We start from the raw sequence: 10,779 nt of genomic DNA, 5'->3' as shown, positions 1-10,779 counted from the left end.
CAGACTCCTGTGCTTTGGCAGGTGGTGTGTCCTTTGCTGCAGATGTGGGCTCTGTGGCTCACAGCAGGCTGTTATCAGCCATCCTTTGTACCTCAGCTCCTGCCTGCCTGGGCTGAAGTTCTTTTGCTTCCTCCAGCACTCAGCTGTGCCCTGGGTTTGTGCAGCCACCTGTCCTGTCCTGACTTTGCCCTTCGAAAAACGCTGATTATATTAAAATAAAAACCAGCAAAGGGAAGCACAGCCCTTCCCTACGAATAACTGGATTTTTTTGCACAATGCCTCCCATGTCTCCTCCCTCCCCCGTGCCTCAGTTTCCCCACTGATGTGACAGAGGTGTTGGGAGGCTGAGCAGAGCTGAGTTCCAGACTGATTGTGCTGCAAGGGACTTCTGGGGTTTCCCGACTCAAACCCTTCTTTAAGCAGCTTCAATCTCAAATTTAATTCCAAACTCATGGTTTAATTAATCAGGTCTCTCCATGTTCCCCACTCGAAGTCGGAATGTCTCCCGGGTTGCACAAGAGACCACAAGGTCTCCACGCCCTGTGCCTGATCACCCTCAGGTTAAAAGCTGTCTCCGAATATTTAACCAGATTTCCCCCTCGCTGCAGCTCGCACCTGCTGCCCCTTGTCCCGGCTCCTGGCACCGGCAGAAGCAGCCGAGCTCCGTCTCTCCCTCTTATCCCCATTCCAGGCTTGCTGCCGGCCGTCTCTGCCGCGGCACCGGGAACACCCCTGAGGGGACAATTTTCCGTGAGCACAAGCGCAAAGGGTGGCCGGGCTGGAAGCGGTGGCCGCAGCTTCTTTGGGCACTTCCCCGCCGTGCTGAGCCGCGCTGAGGGGGCAGCGCTGCCTGAGGGGGCACAGCCGGGCGGGCACAGCCGGGGCGGGCACAGGGGCAGCGGGAGACCGGGCCGGGGCCAGCAGCGCCGGCGGGATTTGCGCCGGTCCGGAGGATTTAGCTCAGCCCTTCCTACACTGCGTCAAATCCTGTCCTTAGTTTAACCCCTTTGAACAAAATCGGCCTGCTCTGAAAACGTAGCGATCTCTTTTTTAATTTAAAGCTCCAGCTTTTGCAAACAGCCCACAAAAGGTTCATGACGTGCTTCTGCAGTGACTTGTGCGCCGTCAGGGCTTTTCCTCAGGCGGGAATGTCTCCCCGGGCAGGGTAGAGGGAAAGCCGGACAAGGAAGCTCCGACCTTGGCATAAATCCCAGGCAGCCTTTCCACCCTCTGCAAAATGCCGAGTGCCCTGCACTGACCCAGCTGCTCCAGCTCCCTGTGGGAGGAGGTGGTTTGTCCCCTGGGGAGTTCTGTCTGCCCACAGGAGAGGTTTTGGAGGGAGTTGTTTTGGGGTGAGGGCCTGTTCCTGGTGTGAGGTTTGTGTGCCAGCTTTGGGTTTCTGGCAGCGATTGCGGTGCCTCCCCAGCAGCCATGGAGTACATCAGCACACGGGGAGGCACGGGGGCCGTGGACTTCGAGGGAGCCCTTTTCTCTGGCTATGCCCCCGATGGGGGCCTCTTCATGCCCCAGCGCATCCCCTCGCTGGACAGGGACACCCTGCGAAGGTGGAGCAGCCTCTCCTACCCTGAGCTGGTGAAGGAGCTGTGCTCCCTCTTCGTCCCGGCAGAGCTGGTCCCACGGAACGCACTCAGTGGTGAGCTGAGTGGGGAGCTGCCCGTGGGGACGTGGACAAGGATTTGGGGGGGTCTGGATGCATCTGTCTGCCTTTCCCTATCCTCTTCACAGGCCCCTAGAGAAGGAGCCTGCTGCACATTGCCTGCTCCTTTCTGTAGCCTGCTCTCCTCTGTCACCTTGCTGGCACTAATGGAGAAGGTGTCCCCTGTTTAAAAATAAGGGTTCTGGTGACAGCAGCAAGCTGATGTTGTGGCTCTGCTCACTGCTGGGGCTCCCTGCTGCTTCACGCTTGCCTTGACGTGTGTTTTTAAATGTTTTTAACAGTTATGAGCTATCTTTTCCACCAGAGGGCAGCTGCAACCTCTGTCTCAACAGCACATTGGTATAAAACTCGGGTTTCCTGTATTTTATGTTTTAATGTAGTTTTCTGATTGTGCGTCATGTCCCCTGGGATTACTTAGCACAGAGTTGTCAAACAGCATGAAGATGGGCTGGTTCATTCTGAATAACCACAAATAACTTTTGGGATATCTGTCACTGCACAGAGCCTTTGGTTGTGCAGAAAGGTACCCAGGAGCACAAAGAGCACAAATGCAGGAAGCCATGGGTCAGAAAAACACTCATTTAACAGGCTATTTAACAATTTTTCCTCTAGAGTTGATTGACAAGGCCTTCAGCAGATTCAGACACAAGAATGTTGTGCATCTGTCCAGGCTGAAAGATGGGCTGAACATTTTGGAGCTCTGGCATGGTGTTACATATGCATTTAAGGACCTGTCCTTGTCCTGCACAGGACAGTTTTTACAGTATTTCTTGGAGAAAAGGCAGAAGCATGTCAATATCCTGGTGGGTGAGTATGACTCCTTGGAGGTAAGGTTCTTGGGCAGGCCTTTACCTTGAGAGCCACCATCCTACAGCCCTCCCCAAAGATGCCCCAGGATGGTATTGCCTCATAATCTCCAGGCAATGCCAGAGTGGCTGCTCTGGCCAAAAACATCTCATGGAGCATCTCTACATCTTTTTCTTAAAGTGAAGTGATGCAGGTTTGATTGACACAGCAATATTTTGCTTTTCTTGGTGCTTCCTCACTTTGAAACAGGGACTTCAGGGGACACAGGGAGCTCGGCCATCGAGAGTGTGAGAGGGCAGAAGAACTTGGACATCTTTGTTCTGCTGCCCAAGGGGCTCTGCACCCAGATACAGGAGCTTCAGATGACCACTGTCATTGAAGACAATGTCCATGTCTTTGCTGGTTGGCACTACTGTTCACTTTATGGCTCTGCTGTGTCAAAACCTTGACCCTAGAAGTCTGAGGGGGCTGCTCAGTGGGGTTTGCAGCTGCAGCCAGCTGGGTCATTGCTATCACCATGCCCAGACACCTGGCTGACAGGAGACAACATCCCCAGTTTGACAACCAAGCAGTTTAAGGCTTCTTTTTCTCCTGGCCATAAATCAGAGCTGCCTCCATGTGGGTGGTTGGTGTTTGGCTGAACTAAGTTCAGCACCATTTTTTGTCACTAAAGGGATTTGGAGCCACCCCTTCCCTCAGTCCTTTCGCCTTCATGGGTGAGCCACCTCCTGCCACCGTGTCATCCCCGTGGATGGGCATCACCACTGGGTGCTCGAGCTGCTTGAGTTCCCATGGACTTCTCTGCTCGGCCTGGTCTCACCTTGGCATCTCACAAGGGGATGCAGCATTTGCCTCCCTGGCAGGTTTATATTTGCTAGAAGCAGCAGCCCAGAGTGCTGTGTCTGCAGAAACCACCTGACATCCACAGGGTGCCACTCAGGCCCTGGTTCACGCAGCCCTCAGGGCAGATGGGCAGCTCCTGGCCACAGCAAACCCCAGGGCTTGAGACCAACCCTATTTCTGAGCAGAAACACCTCGTGCCTGATGCACTGCTGCTGGCAGATCTAATCTTTCCTTTCTCCTTTTGACAGCTCATGGGAACAGCGATGAAATTGATGAGCCCATCAAGGAACTGTTTGCTGATGTTGATTTTGCTGGAAAATACAACGTGATGAGCTTGAATTCTGTCAATTGGTCCAGGATTATGGTGCAGATTGCCCACTACTTCTATGCCTACTTTCAGTGTGCCCCATCCCTGGATACCACCCAGCTGCCCATGGTGGAAATTGTTGTGCCAACGGGAGGAGGAGGAAATATCACGGGTAAGGGGAAAAAGAGATGGGTTAGATAAGAGAGAGAGAATGCTCTGATCTATGAACCAAAAGCACTTTGCAGATACTGGGTATTGCTATTTATTAAAACACCCACTCTCTGGTAGGATTTCTTCAGAACCACTTATATTTTATTACTCATGTATGGTTATTACTCAATATAGGTGTCACTGATGATTTGCAAGGTGCAGAAAAACCCAAACCACTCTTTGATGATGACTGTAACTATCTTGAGGATGGGCACATTGGGAGAGGACAGAATGTGTTTGATGCAGAAAAGAGGGAAAATGCTGTGGCTCTGATTTCTTAAGTGAGACATTAACAGAGGTGTGGAGTCCTGCCTGGTCCTCTCTGGTTTGCGTCGTAATGCATGGTCAGGACAACCACTCTTAATTGCATAATCTGGCTTCTAAATGAGAGTCCTTGATTGCTTCAGTCCCAAAATAGGTGTAGAACTCTCTTATGAAAGCAATAAAGGATTTTATATATTCACTGCTCTTCCAGGCTGCCATCAGAGAGGCAAAAGCCCAAAGTCTTCATCTCTCCTGCTTGCCTGTCAGCTGCCTGAACTCTCTGCCCCCTGCCTGTCCACCAGCAAAAGTGGAGATGAGCAAGGGTCTGTGTTCAGTGGCAGGTGGAGCGTTGCATCCCTGGATTTTATAATCTGTGCTCTACCAAGCCCCTGAAGTCAGATATCTCAGAGTCCACTAGGGAGTATAATTTCTGCCTGCTTCTGAACTAGATGCTCAATCAATTTGTAGGATGACTTCTTTGCTAAATCTCCTTCACATATTTCTTTATTGAGCACTCATGCATTTTTTTCCCTCTTTTCCCCTAGCTGGCTGTATTGCCCAGAAAATGGGTCTCCCAATTCGACTTGTTACTGTGGTGAACAGCAATGACATCATTCATAGGACTGTGCAACATGGAGATTTCTCACTGGCACAGGGTGTGAAGGCTACCTTAGCTTCAGCAATGGATATCCAGGTATGTAGTGAACTGGCCAAAATACAAAAATAGAAAATATTGCTGGAGTTTTTTTAAATCTTGTACTCTGTTCTACCTGTAAAATTCTGCCACCCAATGATGCATTCAGAGGTGTGACTCCTATTGACCATTTATGCTACAGACTGCTGGGCTGACATAGATCAAACTCCTTCTCCTTCACTTCTCAGGGTCTGACTTTCTGATCTTTGTTCTTGAGTTCTGGGTTTCTGGGGATTGTTCTATGCAAAGACAGGGACATTTCCACAACATGTGACAACTAGAGAACAAAAAGATGCCATCATGTCTTGGGGTTTTGTTGATGCTTCTGAAAAAGTCCACAAAGAGCAAGAAGAGAGACTAGGAAGGAGGTGGAGAAGTCCAGAAGAAATGCCTTGTTCATGGCTGCCTGCAGCTTGCTCAGAGCAAAACAAGTCCCAGCAGGCAGGGAAAGGCCTCAGAAAGAAAAGCCATGGAGGTACAGAAACCAAACACCTGGAAGCACACACCTCCCCTTTCATTCCCACCCTGGGATCCCCAGGGATTGGATCTGCTTCCAAACAAGTGATCAAAGTGGGAAACCCTTGGTGTTGTATCTCTGTGGCCTTAAGCTACCTGGATTTTCCAAAAGCTTTTCAAACACACTGGGAGGACCTGGCAGTCTGGAGGGATTGCCATGCTTTGCAGTCACTAAGTCCCTATGCTCCTTTCACTAGGCTGTGCTCTGCAGCTTGGCTTTCCTCCTGAGCCAGGAACTTGTGGGGCTTCTCAGAGCTCCAGGGGTAACTGGGTTCCTCTTCAGCCCATCTCCCTTCAGTAGCACTGGCCAGCAAGTGCCAGACTTTGGGATCTTGGGGGCAGAGTCAGGTGAGACGATTTTCTGAGATTCCTGAGGAGCTAGATGAGTGAATCCTTCTGCACATCCCTCTCCATGGCTGCATGGGATGTCACTGTTCACTCACATCTGAAGCATCCATGCAAATATTCCCATAGCTAAAGAGAACATTTGTTCTGGAGGGGGATTCAGGAGGTCTCTGGTTGGGACTTGTTTAAAGCAGATTCAGCCTTGAGGTCAAGTGGGATTGCTCAGGGCTTTGTCTATTTGGGTGTTGGAAACCTTCAAAGATGGAGAGTGCACAGCCTCTTTAGGTTGCTGCTTCTGCAGACTTTGATAAGGCAGAGAAAACTTTCCTGTTAGATGCTGCCTGAAGAGTTGAAGGTGAAGCAGAAAGTCTGGTGTGGATGAGCCTTGCAAGGAGCAATCCCAGGACAATCCCAGCAGACACTGAGCTTTTGCAGCCAAGTAGGTGCTGTTCTTTGTCCCTGAGGTCAGGAAGAGCCACAGAGCTCATATCCGCACTCCAAAACTTTGTCCCCAGTATGACCTGGCCTCCAAATGGGGCCCCAGCATTTTCCTGGAGAGCTCTGGTGGTGTGGGACAGAAGCAAAACACATTCTCCTGGAGAGCTCTGGTGGTGTGGGACAGAAGCAAAACACATTCTCCTGGAGAGCTCTGGTGGTGTGGGACAGAAACAAAACACATTCTCCTGGAGAGCTCTGGTGGTGTAGGACACAAGCAAAAGCCTTACTTAGGTGGTGAGGCTTGTACTTGCACCAGTGCCCTGGCCCAGTTCAACTTACTGGTGTCACCATAGTGTTCTGTAATGGAAACCATAAGGCTGGTGGGAATGGGAAGATGTGGGAAGGATGTGGGAACAGCAGAAAGAAGGACAGGAGGAAGGGTGTCAGGAGCACAGCGTTGGAGGCACATCCAGGAGCAGTCCAGGCACACTGACCAGGACAGCCTAAAACAGGGGACAGCCTAGAGCAAAGGGCAGGCTACACCCAGACTAGACTGAAGATTAGGGGCTGGAGGCTCTGGGAGATGATGGTGGGAAGATGAAGAACAGAACTGAGCCCATAAGACACCCAGATAAGGACACAAAAGGCTGAGTAAGTCCTGATGACTTGACAAGGTAGGACACGATGCAGTGACAAAAGGTCACAGGCTCTGTGAGCTGCTAAAAGTTATGAAGAGTTTATCCAAACTTGAGCCCAGGAGGTGAGATGAGGACTCTGTAAATTGGTGCCCTTGTCCTGTCTGTCCCTACAAGGTATCTCAGCCAAACCACCTGATGAATATTTCTTGGTGCTTGTAAATGTGCAGGAATGAGGCAGGGCAGAGAAATTGGTTTGGGACCCTCCTGTATGGTGTTGCACAGAGTTCTGCTGCAGTGTTGCAATGCTGATTGCTCCACAGCCATACAGGCCAGTCAGGCCCTATATGTGCCCTGTGAATTCAGGGAGATTATCAGCCAGCCCTGCAGCCAGCTGGGTGTCTCATTAAGTCCTGCAGGAGCTGGATGACTCACAGCAGCATCTGCAACACTGAGTAAACAGCTGGATGTGTCTGGTTCTCCAATACACAGTGTGTTATTAGCCTGGGCTCCTCACAGTGATGGTACAGATGTGGTCAAGCTGTTGATTCATCAGCCATCCCTTCATTTTCTGTTTTAATCTGATGGTCACTGTCAGACTGCTCTGACAGGTCAGAGGTTCAAAAGACGTTGTGTTCCCAAAGACTTGTTCTGGAATGTAGGTGAGCAAAGGGAAGACAAAAAGCCCACTCTGACTTCCACCAAGAAAAACTCAGTGGTAGGACCTCAGCCCTAATGAGACATCAGAGAATCCACAAGGATGCTCCCCCCATTTGAATTTCCTCACCTCTTGCCTTGTTGTCCCAGGAGCCTTACAATGTGGAGAGGATCCTCTGGCTGCTCTCAGGCTCTGATGGCCGCCTGATAAAAACTCTGATGGAGCAATTCAACATCTCAAAAAGGCTGAAGCTGCCCGAGGATTTGCACAGAAAGGTCAGTTCCTCACCCATACAACACTGTGCCTGTGTGTGTGTGTAAGATTATTGCTACCAGGTATTTTCAATTCATTTTCAGAATAAAAAAAATCATAATGGAGAATATGCAACCAAAAGTTTAAGCGTGGCTCCAGAACAGTTTGATATCAATGTGTGTGCATGGAGATACTAAACCCCCCCCGCTTTTTTTTTTTTTTTTTAAGAATGCTCTCTCTTCTTCACAGATGTAATTTAAAATTACCTGCAGTTATTTAGGTAGCATATGCAATTGGCCTATCCTTGGCCATGCACTGAGGCATTGTACAGTGGATGCTGGCACAAATTGGGTGTTTGGGAGTGGGTCTGCTGAGTTTGGTGCAATTCAGCCTTGCTGTTACAGTAAAGGGGAGCACAAACACAAAGCAGAGAGAGATACAAGAGAAAACAAAAGATGTGAGTTGTGAGAGGACCAGATACAAAATCCTGCCTTTTCCTGTCCAATTTCTGATGTGTTCTCCCTCACAGAGCAGCCTTTGCCCAGTGCCCACTCCTGCTTGTGCTGCAGCAAGATAAATATAAAACAATTTTATTATTAAAAGCAAAAAGAACTGTTGCACTGAGGTGGATTTTACAAGTGCTCAGAAACTCCCTCAGAGCTGGAGTTAGCAGTAGGAGCTGGAAATAGCAGTGCAGAGGTGAGGAGCTGAGCCTGGCTCCTGCCCACCCCCTCTCACAGCACCTGTGGATGGAAACCCCTTGCCCACACTCCATCCCTGTGGTTTATTCCAGCAGTGCCTCATCCCCAGGCTGCAGCAGCAGCCCCTTTTCCTTCAGTCTCTGGGGGAACCCATCCTCCTGCCTCTCTATTTCCACCTGCTCTAAAGCCAGCTGGGTGGTGGTGCCCTGTGTGACCCTCCCTGTTTCCCCACAGCTGTCTGAGACCCTGGGATCGTGCTCAGCCTCTGACCAGGACATTGTGGGAGCCATGCGGCGCTGCTGGGAGGAGAACCAGTACCTGCTGTGCCCCCACTCTGCCGTGGCTGCTCACTACCACTACTCACAGCCACACAGGTAGGGACAGCCATGGGCAGGAGCATTAGGGACTGGACCATCACTATCCCTTGCTCCTGCATCATCTCCAGCCCCAGCTCACTTACACCATAAGTTTGCTTTGCTTGTCTTTCCTTTCCAGCATCCCCCGGTGTTGCTTGGCTCCAGCCTCTGCAGCCAAATTTCAGGATGCCATTCTCCGAGCTGGCCTGGCTCCCCAGATCCCCCCTGAAATCTCTGCCCTGACAGCAATGGAGACCAGGTCCACTCCCCTGGCGCGGGGACAGGACTGGGCACAGGTGCTCCGGGGCCGGATTGAAGCTGTGACACAGCACTGGGAGGCACAGGCGGGTCACTCTGCACCCCAGGGCAGGTAGTCACACAGACCTGACCACTGGGCTCAGCTGGACAGTGTCCCAGGGCTCATTCTCCACTCCCAGAAAAGCCCTGTCTTATTCTGGGAGTCTCCATGCAATGATGTATTAGCAAGAATTCACTTCCCTGTCTAATTGGACTATCTCATAGCATTTTCAGTGAAGAGTTCAATTATATCGACAATTTCATAACATTTTCAGTAAAGAACACTGCAATTGTATCCCCTTTTTCCTAATAAATCACAAAACCTGATTAAAACTCTGAGTAAACCTGGCTGTTCCATCATTACTGGCTCTTACAGAAAGCTGTCATAGCACTACCCACAGTGCCTGCTCCTTGAGCATTATCCAGTGATCCTGGCTCTGTGCTGGGATGTTCAGCCCAGCAATCCCAGTAGCACCAAAGATGCTCAATAGGAAACACATACAAGAGTGGAGTGGATCCACTTTACCCATTCCTATAGTTTAAGTAGTGCCAGGGATTGTGTTGAGGCATTGAAACTTGCTCTGTGATAGTGTTAAATAGCAGATGTTTTCCCTGGACAAGTTTTACTTAAAGAGCTATTTTCCAGTGTTGTATCTCACAGCTTTTGGTCCTAGTCCTCCTTCAGACTCTTTCCAGGCAACTTCCACTGTAACAAGTAGGAAATGGGAAATTCCCTTTATCTTCTGCCTGAAACTTCAGGTCTTTCAATACCACGTTCTCATCATATACATATAAATACATAAATACCTTGTGTGGGAGCTGCCTCCACAAGTCATGCATCTGGCAGGAATCTCTTGTGCCTAAAAAGGGGGGAAGAAAAATAGGAATAATTATACCAGGGGGGAAAAATCCCCCTTTGCCATCAAAAAAAAATTCCCCCTTTGACATCAAAGGAAGTCCTGTAATGGGAGGATTAATTTGAAGGTTTAGTGGCATTTAACAGGGTAAAAGTAAATTCTGTGAAGTGATTCAGCTTGGGATGTTGCAGAATGTGCGGGAAGAGTGGGAAGCTTGGCCTGGGCTGCAGGCTGCCTTGCTGGCACCCAGGCAGCCTTTTCCTTGGCTCCCTCTGGCACAGCTGGCTCTGTGCCACCTCCTTCCATCCCACCGAAACCCTGCAGGAGAGGAGGGACCTCTCCTGCCTCCTCCAGGGTGGGGGCTGAGGCTGCCCCATCCCAATTAACGGGGATGAGGGAAACAGCTTAGCTGAGAGTGATGTAAAAACCACAGCACTTGGATGTTTTTGATGCTAGCAGCTCTACTTGCAGGGATTGAGCAGCTGGGAGGTGGGGTCCAGGAATGATATTTCATGAGGCCATCATTCACTCTTCTTTAGGAGCCAAAAAAATACCTCTTCTTTAAGCAGCACCTTCATCCTCACAAATAACCCTTCCCCAAACCATGGCTTTGCACTGGGGGTGCTCAGCACATCTCTGGGGGCGGCAGTAAGAAACTTCCCAATCCATTTTGACCCCCATGATCAGTTTCCCCTTTCATTGATGCAGGTGTTATATTCATTGGACTCCACTGCCCTTAACAGCTGCCTCCCCAAATCTTGGGGTTCTCAGCCAGGCCCAGTTGCAATTTAGCCCTTAATCATATCTCAGGACACCCTGTGAGAGGGGAGAGACCCAAAATTGCACCCAGTTCTGCAATTGGTTGCAGACCTGGCTGGCAAGACCCCAATCCCTCACTGGGGAGCACTGTGAAGGATGGGG

At 50.2% G+C, this 10,779-nt stretch overlaps 1 protein-coding gene across 2 annotated transcripts; it reads left to right on the top strand.

Annotated features, from left to right (window-relative positions):
- Positions 1-1,015: 1,015 nt before the first annotated feature.
- On the top strand, positions 1,016-9,313 carry THNSL2 (threonine synthase like 2). 2 transcript variants are annotated; one of them, XM_058803895.1, is made up of 8 exons: positions 1,016-1,654; positions 2,291-2,485; positions 2,735-2,887; positions 3,577-3,807; positions 4,655-4,803; positions 7,545-7,670; positions 8,583-8,722; positions 8,844-9,313. In XM_058803895.1, the coding sequence occupies exons 1-8, from the start codon at positions 1,432-1,434 to the stop codon at positions 9,076-9,078; spliced, it is 1,452 nt and encodes a 483-aa protein (XP_058659878.1). In that variant the 5' UTR covers positions 1,016-1,431; the 3' UTR covers positions 9,079-9,313. The 2 variants fall into 2 exon arrangements, with proteins under 2 accessions (XP_058659878.1, XP_058659879.1); XM_058803896.1 differs by lacking the exon at positions 2,735-2,887.
- Positions 9,314-10,779: the final 1,466 nt, after the last annotated feature.

This window comes from Ammospiza caudacuta, chromosome 4, assembly GCF_027887145.1.
Source record: "Ammospiza caudacuta isolate bAmmCau1 chromosome 4, bAmmCau1.pri, whole genome shotgun sequence".
NCBI lineage: Eukaryota > Metazoa > Chordata > Aves > Passeriformes > Passerellidae > Ammospiza > Ammospiza caudacuta.
This window is presented reverse-complemented; position numbering and strand designations above follow the sequence as displayed.

What these genes read in the sequence shown, in the direction of transcription:
- THNSL2 (XM_058803895.1), top strand. Translation starts at nt 1,432, where the DNA reads ATGGAGTACATCAGCACACGGGGAGGCACGGGGGCCGTGGACTTCGAG. An exon ending in AGGAGGAGGAAATATCACGG is followed by an intron (nt 3,808 to 4,654) that starts GTAAGGGGAAAA and finishes CTTTTCCCCTAG; the next exon opens with CTGGCTGTATTGCCCAGAAA. An exon ending in CACTACTCACAGCCACACAG is followed by an intron (nt 8,723 to 8,843) that starts GTAGGGACAGCC and finishes TTTCCTTTCCAG; the next exon opens with CATCCCCCGGTGTTGCTTGG.